At 48.6% G+C, this 22,815-nt stretch overlaps 1 protein-coding gene across 1 annotated transcript in view; it reads left to right on the top strand.

Moving 5' to 3' along the window:
- The window catches only part of EXOC6B (exocyst complex component 6B), a 217,016-nt gene that overhangs the window by 140,498 nt on the left and 53,703 nt on the right, over positions 1 to 22,815 (top strand). The window contains exon 19 of the mRNA XM_087935729.1: positions 17,412 to 17,553. Coding sequence (XP_087791855.1) covers positions 17,412 to 17,553 — 142 coding nt within the window. The remainder of the gene's footprint in view (positions 1 to 17,411; positions 17,554 to 22,815) is intronic.

Genomic DNA, 22,815 nt, shown 5'->3' with positions numbered 1-22,815 from the left:
TTAGCAAATACAATCCTAGCCGCTGTTAATATATTTACAATCAAATACTTGAAATTTTTATTATATATATCAGGTAAGATTCCCAATTAAAAAAAAAAAAGTCCTTCGCTATGATCCGCATCCACTTTTGGTCACCACATGGCCAGAAAAGATGCTGAGACTTTGGAAGAAGCGCAGAGAAGAGCAACTAAGATGATTAACGGCCTGGAGACTAAAACATATGAAGAACAGTGGCAGGATTTGGATTTGGCCAGTCTAGAGAAAAGAAGGACTGGTGTGGCGGGGGGACGGGACATGTTAGCAGTAGCCCAGTATTTGAGCGGCTGCCACCAAGAGGAGGGGGTCAGCTCTTCTCCAAAGCACCCGAAGGCAGGACAAGAAACAACAGATGGGAACCGATCAAGGAGAGAAGCAACCTGGAATTAAGGAGGAATTTCCTAACGGTGAGGACGATCAATCAGCGGAACAGAAGTTGCCTTCGGAAGTTGTAGGTGCTTTGCTTCATCGCTGGAGGATTTTAAGAAAAGACTGGAAATGGTAGAGGGCAGTGGTGACTAACCTTTTTGGGTTCCTGTGCCAAAAATTGCATGCGCAACAGTGTGCACGCACTTGCGTGCCAGCACCCAGAATGCAACGTGCACGCCCCCTCCCTACACCCCCTGTGAATGCGCCTGCAATCCCCCCTCCCTTACCTGCACTGCACCTCACAGTTGATTTTGCGGGGGGGGAGGCTGGTTTGAGGCCTTTTTCGGCCTCCCAGAGGCTTGGAAAAAGCCTCTGCAAGGCTTTTTTAGGCCGAACTATAGGCCTGTTTCGTCACTTCCGGTATTATAGGAAGTGATGAAACGGGCCTATCGTCCTGAAAAGCCTTGCAGAGGCTTTTTCCAAGCCACTGGGAGGCCAAAAAGGCCTCAAACCAACTGAAAAAAAAATCAGTTGTGAGACACGCACACACGCAGTTTGCCTGCAGTTCGTGTGCCAGCACAAATGGTTCCGCGTGCCACTTGCGGCACGCGTGCCATAGGTTCGCCATCACGGGTATAGGGTCTCCTGCTCGCGCAGGGGGCTGGACTAGAATGTCCCTTCCAGCTCTGTTCTGATTGATTGATTGATTGATTGATTGATTGATTGAATGGTGTAGGAACTGGGCATGGCTAGTCTGCAGAGAAGAAGGACTGGCGGGGGGCACGATAGCAGTATTTGAGGGGCTGCAATGGTGTGGGGGTCTTCTGCTTTGAGCAAGGGGGTTGGACTAAAAAGCCTCCAAGGTCTCTTGCAGCTCTATTCTGATTGATTGAGGAGACCAGAACTGCCTCTGTTTATCTTAATCATCCTCTAGTCCTTTCTTTCCGGCTTCACTGGGGTAGGTGGCAGAAGGATGACCCTGGCCCAAGGAGGGGAATTAATGGACGTTTGTTTTGAACCGTGGTTCAATTTCAGTAGCTCTTAATGAGGCCTTTGATAACAAGGTTCTCTAATTAACAAGGCAGCTTTTCAGCCTTGCCCTTAATCCCCTAATTGTTAACACATTTTCTCTAAGTCGGTGTATTTTTCTGGGCGGGACAAAAAGGACCTTTTTCCTTGTGATTGCCTTTCCTTTGGGACATACGGGCTCAACCGATCACCTCAGCACAGATGGAAATGGAAATGAAGTCAGAAGTTTCCAGCCCTGGTTGTTTTGAAGAACGTCCATTTGCCAGGATTTGTAGAGAATGGGTTATAGCAGGGTTGGGCCACGAAGCAGTGGTGGTATACTAACGGTTTGGCCCGGTTTGGCCGATCCGGTAATAAAAAAACACTACCGGTACGGCCGAACCTGTTCCTCCGACGATCAGCTGAGAAGATAAAAGAAGCGACAAGCGAATGGGTGGGTGGGAGGGTCGCTCCTAGCTTTTCGTTTCTTGGTCCTCTCAGCTGATTGGGGCACTGGGGGCCACCAAACCGGTAGCGACCAAGGTAGGAACCCAATACTGCAACCAGGGCCCCTTTACGACCCGTGGATTTCAACTCCCAGAATTCCTGAGGCTGCAGAGCTGTTCTTAGGAATTCTGGGAATTAAAGTCTATGGGTCGTAAAGGGGCTTTCGTGGCCCAACCCGGGTTATAGACTAGCCTCCCTTAGTGTTGATGGTAAAAAGAAGGCAACGATGGCCGCCTCATTTCCCCTTTAACCCAGGGAGTTCCTCTATGGCTCAAGCGCGGCAGCTTCTATTTTCTGGGTTGTGGCAAGACCAACTGCCACTGATTGTGGGTGTGTGTTTGTGTTGGGGTGGGGGAACTCAGCAGAGCTTAGTAGCCCAGGGATGGTGACGGTCACCCCGGTTTTAAAAACAGGTGTCATCACTACTACCCCTGTGCAGATGGAAGCAATGGGAGACAGATAAATAACAGATAATCAGAGTTGGAAGGGACCTTGTAGGTCCTCTAGTCCAACCCCCCCCAGCCCAAGCGGGAGACCCCACATCATTTCTGACAAATGGCTGTCCACTCTCTTATTAAAAGCCTCAAGTGATGAAGCTCCCACAACTTCCGAGGGCAACTTCTATTCCATGGGTTGGTTGTTCTCACTGTCAGAAAGTTTCTCCTTATTTCCAGATTGAATCTCTCCTTGATCAGTTTCTGTCTATTGTTCCTTGTCTGGCCTTCAGGTGCTTTGGAAAATAGCTTGACCCCCCTCCTCCTCTCTGTGGCAGCCCCTCAAATATTGGAAGACTGCTATCATGTCTGCCCTGGTCCTTCTCTTCCCTAGACTAGCCAGGCCCAGTTCCTGCAACTATTCTTCATATGTTTTAGTCTCCTCATCATCCTGGTTGCTCTTCTCTGCACTCTTTCTAGCATCTCAACATCTTTTTTATAATGTGGTGACCAAAACTGGGTGCAGGACTGTAGGTGTGGTCCTACTAAGGCTTTATAGAGTGGTATTAGTACCTCACTTGATCTTGATTGTATCCCTCTGTTAATGCAACTTAGGATTGCATTGGCTTTTTTGGCTGCTGCTGCACATGGCTGGCTCCTATTTAGCTGAACCATTTATCTTTAGACAAAACGCTTGTGCAGAGGCTCTCCTTCCTTCATGTGGGCGTGATCTACACAGTAGAGCAGAGGTCCCCAAAGCTGACAACTTTTAAGACTGGTGGACTTCAACTCCCAGAATTCCTCAGCCAGCTATGCCGGCTAGGCAGGAGAATATTGGGAGTTGAAGTCCACCAGTCTTAAAAGTTGCCAACTTTGGGGACCTCTGCAGTAGAAAACCAGGAACAGAGTTGGTAATTTGTAGAGGGACGGCTGGTCATAAGAGTAAAACAAATGACACCCCTCAGGGGAAGAGTGTAATTCAAAAATAGAATTCTCCTCTCTGTTTGTCAGTATTCTGTGTGTGTACATATTTGTGTATTCCCAGGAGGCTGTCAACAGATATTTTGATGGAGATGTGGTCTGGAGCAATGCCATGTTACTTTTGCTGTTTTGAAGGGAAAACTGTATTTCACCCAAAACTCGCAAACAGGCAAGGACCGTTAGCTCAACAAAAGTATCAACAGTGGGAAATTGTAGACGGAAATAAGCATTAAACTCAGTTTGTGGTATACCTGAGCAAGAATTGGAATGACAGAGTTAGAAGGGACCTTGGAGGTCTTGTAGTCCAACCCCCTGATCAAGCAGGAGACCTTAGGCCAGGGGTCTCGAACCTGGGCAACTTTAAGACTTGTGGACTTCAACTCCCAGAATTCCTCAGCCAGCAAAGCTGGCTGAGGAATTCTGGGAGTTGAAGTCCACAAGTCTTAAAGTTGCCCAGGTTCCGGAGCCCTGCCTTAGACCATATTAGACAAATGGCTGTCCAGTCTCTTCTTGAAAACCTCCAATGATGGAGCACCCACAGCTTCTGAAGGCAAGTCGTTCCACTGGTTAATTGTTCTTCCTGACAGGTGATTTCTCTTTAATTCCAGGTTGCTTCTCTCCTTGATTAGTTTCCATCCGTTGCTTCTTGTCCTGCCCTCAGGTGCTTTGGAGAATAGCCTGACTCCCTCTTCTTTGTGGCAGCCCCTGAGGTATCGGAACACCGCTATCATGTCACCCCAGTCCCTTTTTCCCATTAAAGTAGACACACCCAATTCCTGCAAGCTGTTCTTTGTGGGTTTTAGCCTCCAGTCCCCCTAATCTTTATTGCTCTTCTCTGCAGTCTCGACATCTTTTTTACCTCGTGGCGACCCAAAACTGCGTGCAGCATTCGAAGTGCGGCCTTCCCAAGGCCTAAAAAAAGGGTGCTAACACTTCACACGATCTTGATTCCATCCAGGGGTGGGATTCAACAGACGTTACTACCAGTTCGGTAATTACGTTTTGCACGCTTATGTAAGACACAGGAAGCTGTGCTGCCCGGACAGCTGATAAGCGCTGCACGCAGGTGCGCAGCGTTTGAAAAAAAACCCCTCTTTTTTCCTGCTTTTTCAACCTCAGCTCTGCCGCGCAAAGCAGCTGAGGTTGAAAAAGCAGGAAATGCAGGTCAGCTAACAGCCCAGGCGGGCAGGTGGGCCAAACAGCATCAGACACAGAACCGGTTCTGTGTCTTCTGCTCTTCAGAGCTACCGGTTCCATAGAGCAGGGCAGAACCCGTAGCCTCCCACCCCGGATTCCATCCCTCTGGTAATGCAGCCTAGGAGAGCATGGGGAAACAATAATAAACTTGACGAGGCAGGAAATAAGTGAATTAGCACACCGGGCCCTAGAATACTGATTGGTGTAACTCGTTTTAGATAAGCCTCACTTAAAAAAGAAAGCGGTGCCGGCCAAACGCAGAGGAGAAAATGGTGCTAAGAAAACAGCTGGCTTGCCAGATGTACCCGAAGAAACTCAGTGGCTGGTAAAATCGAGCAAACGGGTGCCCAGGTCAGGAACCCCAGGCAAAATGCAAGGAGCAGAAGGAGACCCGGATGGCAGAGGAGGAAGTTCTGCTGCCGGCCGCCAAAACCGTGGCCGAGAGAGCTGCACAGTAGCCAGCAGCAACATACCTGAAGGTCAAAGCCAGAGGATCCCGTGGAGTGAGAGAACACAAAAGTCAAGCCATAAATCAGACGCGCGAGCTATAAAACAGTGTGAATTCCAAAATAACAGCTCCAGAGAACAAAGATTTATAATGGTTAGGTTCCAGGAGTTTGGAGAGCTGTAGTTCGTAGCTGATGCATGCCTCTTGCTCTGTTCCAGTCCAGCTTGTTGCATTTCAAGTAATTGCAGGAAATTGGCTTCTTCCTCTCTTTTTTTCCCCTCATGCTCTACCTCTGGCTGTCAATCATGCGCGGGTCTTTGCTCTGAAGTGCTTGAGGCCATCAAGGATCCTTCGAGGCCCACCTCAGGCCACTCGGGATGGCCCAGTCCAGGATCATCCCCTCAAGATTCGGAAGCTTCACACGTTTTCTGTCAGAAGTGGAATTCATAATTACCCATTCAGTGCTCGCATTTGGGGTCCCTTGCGCAGGATTCCCGGCAGGTGGATGAACAAGCTACATGAACGAGAACGACCCAAGCTTTGGGTTCTCCTGTTCCAGCTGAGGAGCCTGTTCAGCACAGAAGAACCTACGAAGGACCATTGCAGGAATTGGGTTGGGACGGTCTAGAGAAAAGAAGTTCCAGCGGGGACATGAGATCAGTCTTCCAGTATTTGAGGGGCTGCCACAAAGAGGATGTGGTGGCTTAGGGGCTAAGGCACTGAGCTTGTCGATCGGAAAGGTTGGCAGTTCAGAGATTCGAATCCCTAGCGCCGCGTAATGGAGTGAGCTCCCGTTCCTTGTCCCAGCTTCTGCCAACCTAGCAGTTCAAAAGCATGTTAAAAAAAATGCAAGTAGAAAAATAGGGACCATCTTGGTGGGAAGGGAACAGCGTTCCGTGCGCCTTTGGCGTTTAATCATGCCGGTCACATGACTACGGAAATGTCTCTGGACAGAGCTGGCTCTTCTTCGGCTTTGTAACGGAGATGAGCACCGCTCGCTAGAGCCAGAAATGACTAGCACATATATGTGAGGGGAACCTTTACCTTTACACAAAGTAGAGGAGGGGGGGTGTCAACCTATGCTCCAAAGCACCTGAAGACAGGACAGGAAACAACGGATAGAAACTAATCAAGGAGAGAAGCAAACTGGTATTAGTTGTGGGAGCGTCATCACTTGAAACTTTCAAGAAGAGACTGGACTGCCATTTGTCAGAAATGGCGTAGGGCAGAGGTCTCCAACCTTGGCCACTTGAAGCCTGGTGGACTTCAACTCCCAGAATTGGAGACCGCTAGCGTAGGGTCTCCTGCTTGGGCAGGGGGTTGGACTAGATGACCTACAGTCCAACTCTGATTATCTGTTATCCGTTTCTACATTGATAGAAAAAAAAAGAACACCCCTTGTTCGTTTCTGAAAACAATCCCAGGGTGATTACATCACCTGCATTAAGATGTATGAAGAGGTTTTGCCCTGAATTTTCCGCTCCTTGGGAGTCACCTGACCTGCCAGAACACCCACAATTAAGTGATAAATTATCCGAGTCCTGGTTGCTCGAGTAGGAGAGACTTCGGTTGTTTTGGGTCCCAGGTTTATTTTTTGCCCATGCAAGTTGATTCATCCACTTTTCCCATCGTTTCTCATTCCTGTCATAAAACCACCCTGCGCTGAAGGATCATTTCATTCCTCCTCCTCGTTCATCCCAGCAAGGATTACTTAGAAAAAAGGAATACTTGTCGGTGAGTTTGAAGTCAAGGCAGAGCAGACGGGGGACAATTCCTTCATCGTTGGCAGAATGGAGCATTCCTGTTTTGGACAGATGCTCAGGTGACCGGTGGCTGCCCTCAGATTGTTAAGAAGAGGCTGGACAGCTTGTCTGGAACAGTAGAAGGTCTCCTGCTTAAAGCAGTGGGTTGGACTAGAAAAGGGGTCTCCATCTTAGCAGCTTTAGGACGTGCGGACTTCAACTCCAGGAATTCCCAAGCGGCTAGGTTGAAGACCCATGAACTAGAACACGGGTCGCCAACCTTTTGGACCGCAGGGACCTCCAAACTCATAATTTTAAATCCCGCGGACCAGAGACCCTGGGAAAATCCCCCCAAAAGTCTGCAGGAAAATTCCCCACCCCGTTTTCCTACCGATCGATCGTTCTTTATTTGGGATCGCAGGATACCGTCTCCAGCTCCGTTCTCGGCGGGAGAGAAAGAGAGACTTTTGGCTTCATGCAAGGAAAGTAGCAGAAGCAGCAGACGTCTTTCTTTCTCTCTCCCAAACTCTGCCAGAAATGAGTCTTTGTGAGAGTTGTCGCACCGGCACAGCCTCTTGGAGCAGGATGCCTTGCAGGGTCCCAAAGACTCATTTCTGGCAGAGTTTGGGGGAGAGAAAGAAAGACTTTTGCTGCTTTCCTTGCGTGCAGCCAAAAGCAGAAGAAGAAAGAAGCGGAAAGAAGCAGTCCGGTGGCCAGGCCAGGCATGTGGGGCGCGTGGGGCAAGTTCCCCCCTCCCCTCACTACCTTGTGTTGTTTGCAGTGCAAACGACGCAAGCCTTATGTTCCCACGGGCCATGTGGGCAGCGCAGCCTTGTGTTCCCGAGCAGCCTGGATTAATTGCTTTGGAGGGTGACATTTCTTTGCAGACCACCCTAATTTTCTCACGGACCACCAGTGGTCCCCTGACCCATAGGTTGGTGACCACTGAACTAGAAGTCCTGTTATTCCCTGTCTGTTAAATACAGTGCCAAGCGAGGCCTCCGGATGAGTGTTGAAGGGCATGTCAACGACCGTTGACGGGTGATTGTCTTCATTTCTAGAAGCAAAAGATCCCTGGGCTAGTCCTAAGCAAGAGTGACATGAAGTGGCTGCTATCTCTCCTCTCAGTCGAGCTCCTGAACGAAGCCTGAAGCACATCACACATTTTGTGGTTGTGTAGAGGACGTGGGAGCTTTGCTGGTGGGTGAGGACCCCCTGAAGTATTTCTCCTCCAGCGCTGATTGCCAGGCTTGTCCAAACGTCTCCAGGATTTCCAGAGGGTCAGATCAGAACTGTGCAGCTCTTTCCTGGATTACTACAGTCCTTCTGTAGTTTCCTTTCTCTGGGAAAGAAGAAAGAATTGTGGTTTTATTTTCTCCTTTTCGATTTTGCTCTGTCTATTGTCCCCGCTGCCTTTTGGGAGATGAGAAGGTATTAGGTCTAATTTAGAATAAAGCACTAATTTTACCTGGCAAAGAGAAGAAAGTTTTCATTCATCCAAAACATTGTCAGCAGCAAAGGATAATTGGAAGGGGTTTTCTTTTGCCCGCAAGGCTTCATTAGCATGGAAAATAGACTTCAAAGGCCTGAATTCCAGAAGAGCATTTGCGCCTCTGTTCCACAGTTGAAAGTCTCGGCTACGTTTTGTGGCCTTTTGAGCAGCAAATTGGCCTGTTGTGGCCCCAAGAACTTCACGTGGCAGATGTGAAGGTGGCCTTATCTCAGGGGTCCCCAAACTTGGCAACTTTAAGACAGGTGGACTTCAACTCCCAGAATTCTCCAGCCAGCCAGGGTTGCCAAGTTTGGAGACCTCTGCCTGATCTATGCACCAGGCCATGGGTGTTTTGCAGGCCAGCCAGTCATTGTCCCAGTGGGTGTGTGTGCGGGGGGATGTTATTGAGAGGATCCAAAACTTCTGGACAAAACTTCTGAGCAACTTTTTTGGTCTATATGTGTTTTCCTTCCTTATTTGTTGAAGGATCTTCCCCAAATATCACCCCACAAACTGCGGGCTGAGCCCTTCCCCCAAGTCGCTGTTGCCTTGCGAATGCCTTCTTTGGCCTTCGCCGCCTTGATGGAAAGCAACACACCTTCTGAAAGGAATTCTACATTCTCCTTCCACATGGCCTCCTACCGAGTCCATCAGGGAGAGAAGGACGGCACGTAGGAATTGCTGAACGGGGACCTTGGGTGTTCGCCCCCCAAAAATCCAGGAAACGAGGAGCGAAGTAAGAAAGTAAGCTGATTTTTTTTCGCTCCTGCCCTCTCTTGTAAACAAGACCGAATAACAGAACTAGAACTCTAAAAAAAAGTATATAGAAGAACAAGCAGGATGATTAGGGGACTAGAGACTAAGGCATATGAAGAACATTATAGGAACTGGGCCTGGCTAGTCTAGTGAAGAGAAGGACCAGGGGAGACATGATAGCAGTCTTCCAATATTTGAGGTGCTGCCACAGAGAGGAGGAAGGGGGTCAAGCTATTTTCTAAAGTACCAGAAGGCTGGACGAGGAACAATGGATGGAAACTGAACAAGGAGAGATTTAACCTGGAAATAAGGAGAAACTTTCTGACAGTGAGAACAATCAACTGATGGAACAGAAGTTGCCCTCGGAATTTGTGGAAGCTTCATCACTTGAGACCTTCAAGAAGAGATTGGACTGCCACCTGTCAGAAATGATGTAGGGTCTCACGCTTGGGCGTAGGCTTGGACTAGATCAGGGGTAGGGAAACTTGGCTCTTCTGTCACGTATGGACCTCAACTCCCAGAATTCCTGAGTGAGCCATAAAAGGTTCCCCATCCCTGGCCTACTGGTTTTTCAATTGTGGGGGAAATCAATTTTTGATTTGAATGGGACTGTTTAATATACAAATGGGATTGTTCCATATGTCCTACATTTGTATATTAAACAGTCCCACTCAAGTCAAAAATGGATTTTCCCCCACAACTGAAAAACCAGTAGGCCAGGGATGGGGAACCTTTTATGGCTCACTCGGGAATTCTGGGAGTTGAAGTCCATACGTGATAGAAGAGCCAAGTTTCCCTACCCCTGGACTAGATGACCTGTAAGGTCCCTTCCAACTCTTGATTATCTGTTATCGGTTAACTACAGAGGAGAAAGGGACTTCGGAGGTCTTCTAGTCCAACGGCAGGAGACCCTAAAGCCGTGATGGCGAACCTATGGCATGCATGCCAAAGGGTGCACGCAGAGCCCTCTCTATGGGCACACGTGCCGTCGCCCCAGCTCAGCTCCGCCGCACATGGGTATGCGCGTCTCCCACCAGCCAGCTGGTTTTTGTGTCCCTGCTGCACATGCACAGGGAACGGGGCGCATGCAGGGTGTGGGGTGCATGCATGGAGGATACACACCCATGCACAGGGGATGCGTGCGCACGCACGGGGTGGCAAGGCGCATGTGCAGGGGGGATGTGTGCATTGCATTTTGGGGATACGCATGTGCGCAGGCGCTTTGAGTGCTCAGTGCCAAAAAGGGTTACCCATCGCTGCCCTAAAGCATTTCAGACCAGAGGTGGTCGGATCTCTTCTTAAGAGCTTTCAGCAATGGAATAATTGCAACGTCTGAAGGCAAGACGTTGCAGTGGTGAATTGCTTTCCCTTTCGGGAGATTTCTCCCATAGTCCTAGGCTGGCCTCTTTCTAAGGTCTCAGCATCCTTTAATCTGTGATTCTACCTTTGGGATCCACTTCTGACTCGGGAGCTTCTCGCTGACCTTGTCCCTAGACTGGGCTTTGGGTAGCTTTGGCTGCAGAAGGGTTCCTGTTCTCGGGATTTCAATCCATAGACCTGAAGACGTGGACCGAGAGCCCCCCAAATTGCAATGGCTTTGGCTTTTTTCTTTTCTTTTAAACTGCAAAAACACCCAATGTGGCTGCGCCTTTGAAAGGCAGGTTTTCTGGATCTTCAGACCTGCCTTTCGAACTCCCAGGGGAACCTGTGGAGTCTCCACCTCTCACAGGACACCCCAAGCCATTCTCTGGGTCTGGCCACCCTCCCTTCTCCTTAATAGCTCTGGCTCCAGTAGACGTATGCTTTCCTTGTCCGTCCGTCCATCCATCCATCCATCCATCCATCCATTCATTCATTCATTCTCTCTCTCCCTCCCTCCCCCTCCTCCTCACTGTCTCACTGTCTGCCTCTCTTTTCTCTCTCTCTCTTTCTGTCTCTCTCTCCATTATCTTTCTGTCTGTCTCTTTACTCTCTGCCTGTCTCTCTTCTCTCTCTCTTTCTCTCTCGCTCTCTCTTTCTGTCTGTCTCTCTTCTGTCTCTCTCTCCATTATCTTTCTGTCTGTCTCTTTACTCTCTGTCTGTCTTTCTGTCTCTCTTTCTCTCTTTCTCTCTCTCTCTTTCTCTTCTGTCTCTCTCTCCATTATATTTCTGTCTGTCTCTTTACTCTCTGTCTGTCTTTCTGCCTGTCTCTCTTCTCTCTCTCTCTCTCTCTCTCTGTCTCTCTCTCTTCTGTCTCTCTCTCATTATCTTTCTGTCTGTCTCTGTCTCTGTCTGTCTTTCTGTCTCTCTCTTTTCTCTCTCTTTCTGTCTCTCTTTTCTCTCTCTCTCCATTATCTTCTGTCTCCTTTACTCTCTGTCTGTCTTTCTGTCTGCTCTCTTCTTCTCTCTCTCTGTCTTTCTGTCTTTCTCTTTCTCTCGTCTGTCTTTCTGTCTGCCTCTCCCCCCCGTCTCCAATCCCCCTTATTCTTGTTATTTTTAACCACAGGAAAAATAGGAATTCCCTTCTCTTTTATTTTTTTTGGGGTAGGAATGTAATCAGCCTTGCCCAGTTTATTATCTCTTTCACACTTTCTTTCTGTGTCCTCTCTCCGGATGGTTTTCCTTGACAGCTGCCTCGCCCTCCTCATAATTTTTCTCCAAAGGCTTCATAATTAATCACTAAAGATTTATCTGTAGTGAGCAACAGGGAGAGTTCAGCTGATCACGTTCCTCCAGGCAAGACGAGGCATGTGGAGGAGCAGAGCCGCATCCTGAGAAGCAGCTCACCCACATCAGTCACCGCCTGGTTTCTGGGTATGTTTCTAAGACCTGAAGGTATCTGGAAGTGGACTGTAAAAGGTAGAGTGAAGCTATCCAGGGCAGTGGTCTCCAACCAGTGGGCTGGGGACCACTTGTGGTCCGCCAGAAAATTTTGGTGGTCTGCAGAGAAATGTCACCCTCCAAAGCAATTAACGCAGGCTGCGCGGGAACACAAAGCTGCACAGCCCACATGGCCCGTGGGAACATAACGCTTGCGTCGCTTGCACTGCAAACAACACGAGGTTGTGAGGGGAGAGGGGAGCTTGCCCCACTCACCCCACATGCCTGGCCTGGCCACCGGGCTGCTTCTTTCCACTTGTTTCTTCTTCTGCTTCTGGCTGCACGCAAGGAAAGCAGCAAAAGTCTTTCTTTCTCTCCCCCAAACTCTGCCAGAAATTAGTCTTACGGACCCTGCAAGGCCTCCTGCTCCAAGAGGCTGCACCGGCACGACAACTCTCACAAAGACTCATTTCTGGCAGAGTTTGGGGGAGAGAAAGAAAAACGTCTGCTGCTTCTGCTGCTTTCTTTGCATGAAGCCAAAAGTCTCTCTCCCTCTCTCCCCCTGAGAACAGAGCTGGAGACGGTATCCTGCGATCTCAAGTCAAGAATGATCGATCGGTAGGAAAACGGGGTGGGGAATTTTCCTGCAGACTTTTTTTTGGAATTTTCCCAGGGTCTCTGGTCCGCAGGATTTAAAATGATGAGTCTGATGGTCCCTGAGGTCCAAAAGATTGGCGACCCCTGATCTAGGGAGATTCTTGGTCATCCAGGTCATGGTTGTTCCAAAGGTGTTTTTTCAAAAGGAAGCTGGACTTCCTTGGTTTTTTTTTCTTTGAGATGTTTCACTTCTCATTCAAGAAGCTTCTTCAGTTCTGTCTAAAGAGTGGAGAACGGAAAGATTTGTATTCTTTGCAAGCCTCCGGTCATTAGTAGTCTCTCCAAGAATTATTGAAGTCGCTTGGAGGTTAACCTAGGTTCTACACCTATTTGCCCTATCCCGATGACCCTGGGGGTGCAGGTAGGCCTCCAAGTGGTCTCAAGGACTCTCGGAGTACTTTTTTCCGTGCTGTTGTAACTTTGAACGGTCACTAAATGAACTAGTTGTAAGTTCAGGATCTTGCCGATAGCCTGGGAATAAATGCTCTGTTTTGCTTGGCCTGCCCAAGGTTTCTTTCAAAAGAACTCAGGTGTAAGAAGATTCTGTGTTTTCTGACAGAGTTATACGGATCTCTTCCGTAAACGTGACGCCACTTCTCCGGCTGGGGCTGATGTTCCTAAGGAGGCCGAGATTGAGGGCTTGTGCGGAGAAAGGGAAATCTCTGGGAAGCTCTCATGGTTCCCTCTAAAGTCCAATCCTCTTTCACTAATCTTCCAGCGTGTCAAAGCCTCCAGCTGACCTAAGAACATTTCGCTTCCTTTGATGTCCCCCTGGCCTTTTGACAGGCCCCGGCCCGCATTCTGAGCTTTTCTACGAAAGAGCTTCAGGCTGTGCCCGAGACCAGAATTGGCGCCTCTCGCCAAAGGCTCCTTTTCTGGATCTGTGCAGAACACAGCTGCCCCATCCTGGAAGGCTGCGGAGGGCGCCGCCTTCGTCGTCCTCTCTGTCTTGAAGCCGACTTTGCAGGGGGCGTCTGTTCTGACCCAAGCCTCGCTCAAAGCAAACATACACCGAAAAGAGATAAAGGCAAAAGCTTTTTTTAACACCAAACAAAGATAAAAGCAAAACCTTTTTAATGCTTCCCTGTGAATTTCATTCATTCACAGTAAAGCGCGATGAAAAACTAATTGTCCCAGATAAGAACGAGCCTTGCCAAGGTTGTGCAAGGCTGCCAAGAACGCTAGATTAAATTGTAAGGAATTTGGTTTATTCAAAGCCAAAAGTCTCCAAACACAAACCAGGATAATCTTCACTTCCACAAGGCTTGAAGTGCAAGAACGTCTTTGCTTCCTGCAAAGAGTCCCATCTCTGAGGGCTGGCTTTTATCCCTTAAAGGAGGGGCCATCACCTTGCAGCCTTACTCCTGAGTCTCCTGTGCTGCTGCAGCTGCTCTTTCCTTCAAGTAGCCCTGCATGTATGCGCACTGGGCACAGGCTCCTCGGGGACCTCTTCCTCACAGCTGCCAGCCTCCACAAGCTCTGAAGGCAGCGCTCCACTCTCTGATAGTCCTGGCCCCATCCTTGCATCACACGCAGGCCCCTCATCTGAGTCCTCACTCTCCGAGACCTCAACCATCTACATCTGCTGCCGGTGAACCACAACAGCATCAGGGGTGCCTGATGCCCACTTTGGAAGAGAAGCCCTCTGGGTAGGGGGTGGTTAAACTCTGGGATTCCCCCCCACCCCCACATTGGCCTTGAAGGTCTTTGCAGATGGTTTAGAGCAGAGATCTCATTCTCGCGGCCCGCGGGCCAATTGTGGCCCGCAGAACAATATCCTGTGGCCCCCCCACCGTGATACGAAAGTATAACATTTGAGGATATTTTTTTAACAACGTTTTTTGTGGAATCCCTTATGCGGCCCAGCCTCACCCAGATTCTGCCTCCAGCGGCCCGCAGGTAAATTGAGTTTGAGACCCCTGGTTTAGAGCTAACCACGAATTCTTAGGTTTTCCGACAGTCAGAACCTCTGCTAGTTAGAAGAAGAAGTAAAGGGTCTCTCTGGATTGGGGGAGGCCGTCAGAGGGGCAAATTGTCAGAATATTCATGAACTGGCAGAGACATGGGCAACAAGGTCAGCCAATGCGGGTGAATTGGGGGCTGAGACTGGAAGGAGTCTGGGCACGGCTTAGCTCCGTGCTCAGCTCTGAAGAAACGAAACTTATCTGGGCTGTATAGTGAAACGAAACCTCTGAGCTCTGAAGCTGCTGCTTGTGTTTTTGCTTGTAACCTTTGCCACGTTGGAGGAATCTACTATTGGTCTTGTAAACTTCACTTTCATGTATATAAAGAAGTTAATGAATCCCTGAATCAATCATCTGTGAGTGCTTTCTGGATTTGAATTTCTGCTGCAAATTCTGACACAAGTGGGCTTCGCAGGAAGGAAGAAGGCTCAACTCCTGGAATGAGAAATGCTGAGAAAGATCCGGCTGGGAGGAAGAGCCAGGAAAGGGGTTGGCCAAAAGCTACCGTATCTGTGCCTCCGTGGCAGGCAGGGCCCGTTGGGGAAGCCAACAGAAGCCATGGCCTCTTGGGGGTGAAGTTAACTGGAAGCAGGGCTCACCGACGCCAAACAGCGGCAGAGATAAGGCAGAGCTGTTTCACCTAGTGGGTAGAGGCAGGGATCGACTTAACGACCACAATCGAGCCCAAAATTTCCATTGCTAAATGAGACGGTTGTTAAATGAGTTTTGCCCCATTTTACGACCTTCCTTGGCACAGTTGTTAAGGCAATAATTGCAGTTGTTAAATGAGTAACATGGCTGTTGAGTGAACGCGGCTTCCCCATTGGCTCTGCTGGTCAGATGGTCGCAAAAGGGGATCACGAGACTCCCCTCCCGGGACACTGTGACCGTCATAAATAGGAGTCGTGTGGGAAGTACCTGAATTTTGATCCTATGACTTATGACCGTGGGGATGCTGGTCGTAAGTGTGAAAAACAGTCATAAATCCCTTTTTTCAAAGCTGTTGCCTCTTCGAACGGTCACTAAACAGATAATTATAAGTCAAGGATTGCCTGTAATTGAGAGATTGGCCCCTTGAGGCCTTGTGGAGAGTTTGAGGTATCAGGCTTCTCCAGCCTCTGCTGGCGCCTGCAGCGCCATGGTCTTAAGTTTTGGGGTTCTTCCAGATGACCGTTTTGAATTATTTGGATTATTTTCAGATCGCTTTGGAGGGTAGGCGGCAGTGGTGGCATTCTCCCGGTTTGGCCTGGTTCTGCTGAGCTAGTAGTGCCGATGAGCAGCAGAGACCGAAACGGTTCTCTCCACCGCTCTGCTGGTGGGCCCACCTGCCCTGCCGGGCTCCAACACTCACCTTTATCCCGCTTTTGAAGCGCGGCTGCTTCGTGCAGCATAGCAGAGTGTTGTGCAGCAGCTGCTGAAGCGACCGGGAGAGTGCAGGCTTGCGCCTGTGCAAAGTGCATGTTTGGTGCACACGCGCAAAGCGGGCCTACCCAGCCATACCCACCAAACCGATAGTAAACATTTTTTGAATCCCACCCCTGGTAGGCGGGTTTCCATGTGCAGGTTTTATATGGTGCGTCTTTGCTTTGACTCTTGGGAGAGGAGCCTGTCAAATGTAGAGGCAGAAATACAGTAAATGTAGAGGCACCAAATATAGGAGAATAGAATAGAATTCTTTATTGGCCAAGTGTGATTGGACACACAAGGAATTTGTCTTCGTGCAAATGTTCTCAGTGTTCATAAAAGAAAAGATACATTCGTCAAGAGTCAAGAATCATCAGGCACGACACTTAATGATAGTCATAGGATACAATAAGAATAGATTAGGCTAGGCTAGGCTAGACTTGACTTGACTTGACTTGACTTGACTTGACTAGACTAGACTAGACTAGAATAGAATAGAATAGAATAGAATAGAATAGAATAGAATAGAATAGAATAGAATAGAATTCTTTATTGGCCAAGTGTGATTAGACACACAAGGAATTTGTCTTGGTGCAAATACTCTCAGTGCACATAAAAGAAAAGATACATTCATCAAGAGCTGAGAACCATCAGGTACAACACTTAATTATAGTCATAGGGTACAATCAGCAATCAAATCATACTGGGAAACAGTCAATAAAAACCATAGGCATACAAGTCACAAAATTACACTCAAACAGTCACAAGTGGGAGGGGATGGGTGATAAGGAGAAGATTAATAATAATAGTAATGCAGACTTCGTAAATAGTTTGACAGTGTTGAGGGAATTATTTGTTTAGCAGAGCAATGGCGTTCGGGAAAAAACAGTCCTTGTGTCTAGTTGTTCTGGTGTGCAGTGCTCTATCTAGCGTCATTTTGAGGGTGGGAGTTGAAACAGTTTACGTCCGGAATGTGAGGGGTCTGTAAATATTTTCACAGCCCTCTTTTTGACTCGTGCATCCAAGTATCAAAATACAGTTGGAGACATGGAGCTGCCCAAACTTGTGTGCCCCAATTTTAGTTTTCCTTTGACAACCTGATTCTCTGAGCGCCATTAACAGAGACAGGAGCTGCGTTAAATGATAGTCATAGGGTAATATAGTCATAGGGTACAGTAGCAATCAAATTATACTAGGAAACAGTCAATATAAATCGTAAGGATACAAGCTACAAAATTACAGTCATACAGTCACAAGTGGGAGGGGATGGGTGATAGGAACGATGAGATTAATAGTAATAGTAGTGCTTAATATTATTAATATTAATAATACAGTTTAATTACCCAATCCTAAATTCCCATCTACTGTCTTGACTTATTTGGATTATATTACTAAATTCTATTTTCTATTAGTGTATAGACTCCTCTTTTATTTCCTGTCTATTCTGAGGGGCCTATTGTGATGAGCTGTTTCCATTGAGATGGGAGACCATTGGCTTGTGGGGAAGCTGCTTGAGAAAGGGGGGCTGCTGGGGGCCACACCAGCTGTGCGGGCTCTTCTCCCGGGCTCCTCCTCCTCTGAGACTCACCTGGAGCCTCCCCTGTGTTTGCTTTCCAGGGCAAGGTGGCGCAGACCGCCTGCATGTCTGCCTGCAAACACCTGTCCACCTCGCTGATGCAGCAGCTCCTGGAAGCGGAAGTCCGACAGCTCTCCCTGGGCGCCCTGCAGCAATTCAGCCTGGACGTGGCAGAGTGCGAACGTAAGGATGCTTCTTGCTTGGGCTCCGGAGCCCGTCACCGGGAGCGGGGTGGTGGGTGGAGCAGAAGGCCGTGGGGCCTAAAAGGAATAAGGGAAGAACAGTGTTGGAACAGGGCCTGATGGGCACTTGCCCGTGGGCCCCACGAGCCTAGGGGCCCCATACTAATCTGTGTGTGCTAACCCTCCAGTGTACCTTGTGTCATATAAACACAGCAACATATTTATTTCATTTCACTGCATTTTTAAATTAATGCTAACATGCAAATATATATGTTTAATTTTTTTATCAACCTTTTACATGTTTATTCCTGTGAGTGGTTGTCATACAACTGCTTTGCCCAGGGCCCATAATGCTGTTAAGACGGCCCTGTGTTGGAAGGGACCTTTGAGGTCTTCTAGCCCAACCCCCGGCTCCAACCTGAAATGGTATAGGCTCAAACAGGAAGACCCTCTACCATTTCAGACAAGCAGCTGTCCGGTCTCTTCTTAAAAGTTTCCAGAGCACCCACAACTTCTGAAGGAAAGTCGCTCCACTAGTTAATTGTTCTCACTATCAGTAAATTTCTTCTTATTTCTTAGTTGCTTCTCTCCTTGATTAGTTTCCACCCATTGCTTCTTGTCCTGCCTTCTGATGCTTTGGAGAATAGCTTGACCCACCCCTCTTCTTTGGGGCAGCCCCTCAAACATTGGAAGACTGCTGTCATGTCACCCCCCAGTCCTTCTTTTTACTAGACTAGACATACTCAATCCCTGCGATTGTTCTTCAGATGTTTTAGCCTCCTGGCCTTGAATCATCTTGGTTGCTCTTTCCAGAATTTCAGCATCTTTTTTATATTATATTGTTATACCTGCTTCTCTGGGGACAAGCTTTGGTTTTGCTCTCCTCTTGAACCAGATTTGCTCTCCAATCTGGTTCGCCACATCCTTCTTGGCGCCCAAGCGGGACCCTGCCCGGCTCTGCCAAACATTTGCAGGATACCACTTGGGAGGAGATGCTTCCTCGTGGTGTAACCTCTTATCCTGGCCCTGCAGAAGGCCTTCTGTCATCATCCCCCTGTTTCCTTGGGGAGGCAGGACAAGAGAGTAGGGGATGCCTACGCAGCGTTGATCGTTTACGGTGCAAAAAAACACAAGATGGCACCTGTGGTGGGCATAGAAAGATGCCACTGTGGCCGCCGTTTTGACTTGTTTTGGTTCCTGTGCCTTTCCTCGGGACGCGATCCTGTCCCAGTAAGCGTCAGGCGCAAGGAACTAGGACAGAGTTCAAAGCACTCTGAACTTATTCCATGCAACCTGTTTACAAGAATCTGATCTACTAACAGTAGATGGAGATCAGCTGGTGGCAAAGAAGGCTCAGCGGACTTCCGAGGGGCATGGACTTAGATTGCTTATTGGGGGTGTAGAGACTCCAGACTAATGATGCATTTGACGCCACCTTCAGGCTCAGCCTGGTCATCTCCGACAATAAGTCCCTTCTTCCAAAAAGAGGACGGGAGGTCATCTCAAATGTGACCTGCAAAACGAACCCTCTGCAGGTGGTTAAAAGAGCTTGATTTCCACGCAAGACCTTGGGAAGAATGGGCTTACTAGAACCTGAGAGCAGGGGTCTCCAGACCCTTAAAGTGGCCAAGTTTGGTGACCCCTGCTTGAGAAGATGCCATGGCTTAAAATTTATCCTCCAGCTCATCTTTGTGTGATGGGGGCAGCCTCCCCACAGGCCCGAAATGCCACTTGGGGAGTTTTAATGGCCGATGGATTCACCCCCTGGCTCTCCTATCGATCAACGTCCGATTCCCCCCACAACCCATCAAAGGCCTTCCTGGCTCCCCTCGAAGGATGTTAAGTCTGGGGTTTTTTTTGCTGACAGCATGACTGATCAGGAAAAGCTGAAAGGCCGAGAGGAGGCCGGGGATGCGGCTGAGGAGTTTCGGGGCTGGCCAGGCTGGATGGTGAGGGTGGATAATTTCCTGCTTGTTTCTTGGTTAAGGACGAGAGGGGGAAGATGCTATCAGGGGAGAACTAGGGGCGGTCCTCAACTTAGCACCATTCGTTTTGTGATGGTTCAAAGTTGCAACGGCGCTGGAAAAAAAAAAAGGGGATTTATGACTTCATCCAAGAAGCTTCTGAAGAACAGAACCGAACCGAACCGAAGAACTGAAGAAGTTTCTTGGATGAGAAGTGAAACCTCTTCAAATGAAAAAGAAAAAAAGAAAAGAAAAGTCCAGCTGCTTTTTGAAAAAGCACCGTCGGGACTCCCAGATTAGCTCATTTGAGTTATCCTGGGCTGGAAACGTAGGAAGAAGGAAAATATCAGAGAAATACCTTCACCGAAATACAGTAAATAAATACCTCCTTTGCACAAATGCCCCACACGATCTGCCTTCCCTCAGCCAAAGCCGGAGAAAGAGAAAGTTAAGCCAAATAAACATAGAGGCTTTCTTGGAAGGCAGATCTTCCACCCCACTTGCAGGGGGAAAAAAAAAAAAAAAGATAAAGACTTCGGAGCGGTTCAAACTTTTTCCTTGCCTAAATTCAGAGCCAGCCTTCTGGAGGCAACCAAAATAGGTTTTGAAAGCCAAGAGGGAGATTACAAGTTTGTACAAAAAGAAAAGAGTAGTTACTAAAAGGTGTTGTTTTGTTCAGGGGTCCCCAACCACCAGACCCCGGACCGGTACCAGTCCATGGATCATTTTGTACCGGGCCGCCTATTTTGCTTGGGCACTGCCATCTTGTTTCGACGGCGCTTGAGAAAGTGCTTCCGGGTGAGCTTGTTGGTCGTCGGTTGGAAAGCGGCGCTTGGGTGCTGAAGAAATCCTCGCGCCTTAGTTTCGTCGAAGGGGTGGCGGCGGCTTCGAACGAAGAGCCGTCCCGATGGCGGTGGAGTCTCGCGTTACTCAGGAGGAGATTAAGAAAGAGCCCGAAAAGCCCATTGACCGCGAGAGGGTACAAAGGAGGAGTTGAAGGTGGCGGGGAGAAGCGGGGGACGGCTGGCTGGCTAGTCGCTCGGCTTGCCTTGCCTTGGTCGTGCGTGCTGATGCCGGTACCAATCCGTGGATCATTTGTACTGGGCCGTGGTACAAAAAAGGTTGGGGACCACTGGTTTTGTTGACAAATTTGGTGACAAAATGGGTTTGAAGAGCTGCCGACAACGGACACAGCTGAGGCAGGGGAAACAGAAACCTTGGACTCCGTGAAAAGGTCAGGTGGTTCTGCAGAGATGCTGAGGAAAGTGAAGAAGGAGCCACTGTCTCCAAGCTGCTCCAGGAAGATCTCAGGTGTTCCCCATAAGGACCATCAACCAAACCGCCGCTGGAGCGTTTCAGAGATGGGAAATCCTTGATGCAACCTTCTCCTCCAGCTTCCTCCCTGATTCTGCGCCAAGGAGAATGTTCTGCATTAGTCCACGGACCGTGTCAGAGCAGAAGAAGCATAGCAAACTCTACTTCCACACCCATGAAAGACTACATGTGCTAGTCAACACCTCCTCCTTCTCTTCCTCTTTTATTGCTTCGGGTGCGGAGGGAACAATATTGGAAGTACAAAGTCATAAAAATGGGGGTGTCAGAATCCCTGCAAAAGTGAATGGAATTCAGGACTTGATCTCTTGAACAGAAGAAGCCTTGTTGACAATGGAGCCTTTTCATAATTGCCCGTGTGCTTTCCAGTATTTTTGGTGTTTGTTTTTTTTTAACGATGTGTCTACATCAAACTCTTCCATAATGGGAAAAAAACTGGCCTTCGGAGAGACACCAGTGCCGATGCTATCACTCTTCAAATATTACTCCTTTGATTTTGTAGAGGCGCCAAAGCTGGAGATGAGCCATGGCAGCTGTTGGCCAGAGACCGTATGCTGGGGATGGTTCACAGAGATGGGGAAGTTTGAGGAAGGAGAGGAGGGTCTCTGGATGCCCTCTGAACCATCAAGCACAACGGTGGCCAAGAGCAGGCCTTCTCCCTGGGTGACCAAGTAGTCTGAATCAGTCAAGGGTTGAACTGGGCCGCCGGGACAACTGGATTGCTGAAACCAAGGATCTTCAAACTTAGGAAGTTTAAGACTTGTGGACTTCCAACTCCCAGAATTCCTGAGCCAACATGACCAGAGGAGGAATTCTGGGAGTTGAAGTCCACAAGTCTTAAAGCTGTCAAGTTTGAAGACCCCTGGTCTATCATCTATGTCTGTCTGTCTGTCGCCTCCCCATCCATCCATCCCTATCCATCTATCTATCTATCCATCCATCCATCATCTATGACAATGGTCTTCAAACTTGGGAAGTTTAAGATTTGTGGGCTTCAACTCCCAGAATTCCTGAGCTAACATGACTGGAGGAGGAATTCTGGGAGTTGAAGTCCACAAGTCTTAAAGCTGTCACATTTGAAGACCCCTGGCTTAAGCAGTTATAAGCAGTGATGTTGTAACTTTGAACCAGATGGTTGTAAGCCGAGGCTGCCTAAGTGAGTGGCAACGCTGCAATTTTCCTCCTGCCTGGGCTTTTGCTCTTTCCCATTTGCTGGTCCAATGACCCTCATGGACGTTCTGATCCTCAGGAAGCCCAGAGGCCTCTTGTCAGGTGAGGCTCCGTTCCAAATCCAAGAAAGAAAACCTTTGAAAGAAGACTCCGTTGTTACAGAGAAAAGGACCTTTACTGAAAATCGAAGTGGTAGCATCAGAAGAAATACAAGAAATCTGAGGCAACAGGCACCAAAATCACATATAGGAAGTTATGCCAGTGTTCTCACCCCCAATAGTTCAAACTGGCCGTCCAATCTGAAGTGTGTATCATGTCATGTGGGTGCATCTTCAGGTGATATTTCACACATCTGGTATGCCAGGACGGTTGGCCTTGGCCTAGAGAGACAAGGGGCTACATCTGCGCAATAAGCAAGTGAGCATAATTAAGAAAGCATCCCAACTTTTACAATACATCCACTTCATCCTCCAGCACCCTTCCCTCAGCCCAATTATCCCCCCCCCACTCCGTTTCTATGGCAGCCAGAAAGAGAACAAGCAGAAGATGAATTCTTGGAGGCTGACACCTCTTGGCTTGAGCACCTGGGCTCTCTGGGGCTGTTAGCCCAGAGGGTGCAGGGGTGTCAAGATCCTGAACCAATAACCTAACTGGGTTAAGTTGACCAGGATGGGAGGCTTTGAAACTCTCGGTCTTTGATGTCCTGCAGGAAATCCGGCAGGATGGAGGATGGGTTCCAGATGGGGATTTTAGGAGGGCCACTGCTTTCATAAGCAAAAAGCCAGGGACCCCCAGAG

Source organism: Pseudonaja textilis, chromosome 6 (assembly GCF_049901715.1).
Source record: "Pseudonaja textilis isolate UNSWEBS1 chromosome 6, rPseTex1.2, whole genome shotgun sequence".
In the NCBI taxonomy this organism is placed as follows: Eukaryota; Metazoa; Chordata; class Lepidosauria; order Squamata; family Elapidae; genus Pseudonaja; species Pseudonaja textilis.
Note: the sequence above shows the minus strand (reverse complement) of the source record. Positions and strands in the feature narration are given on the sequence as shown.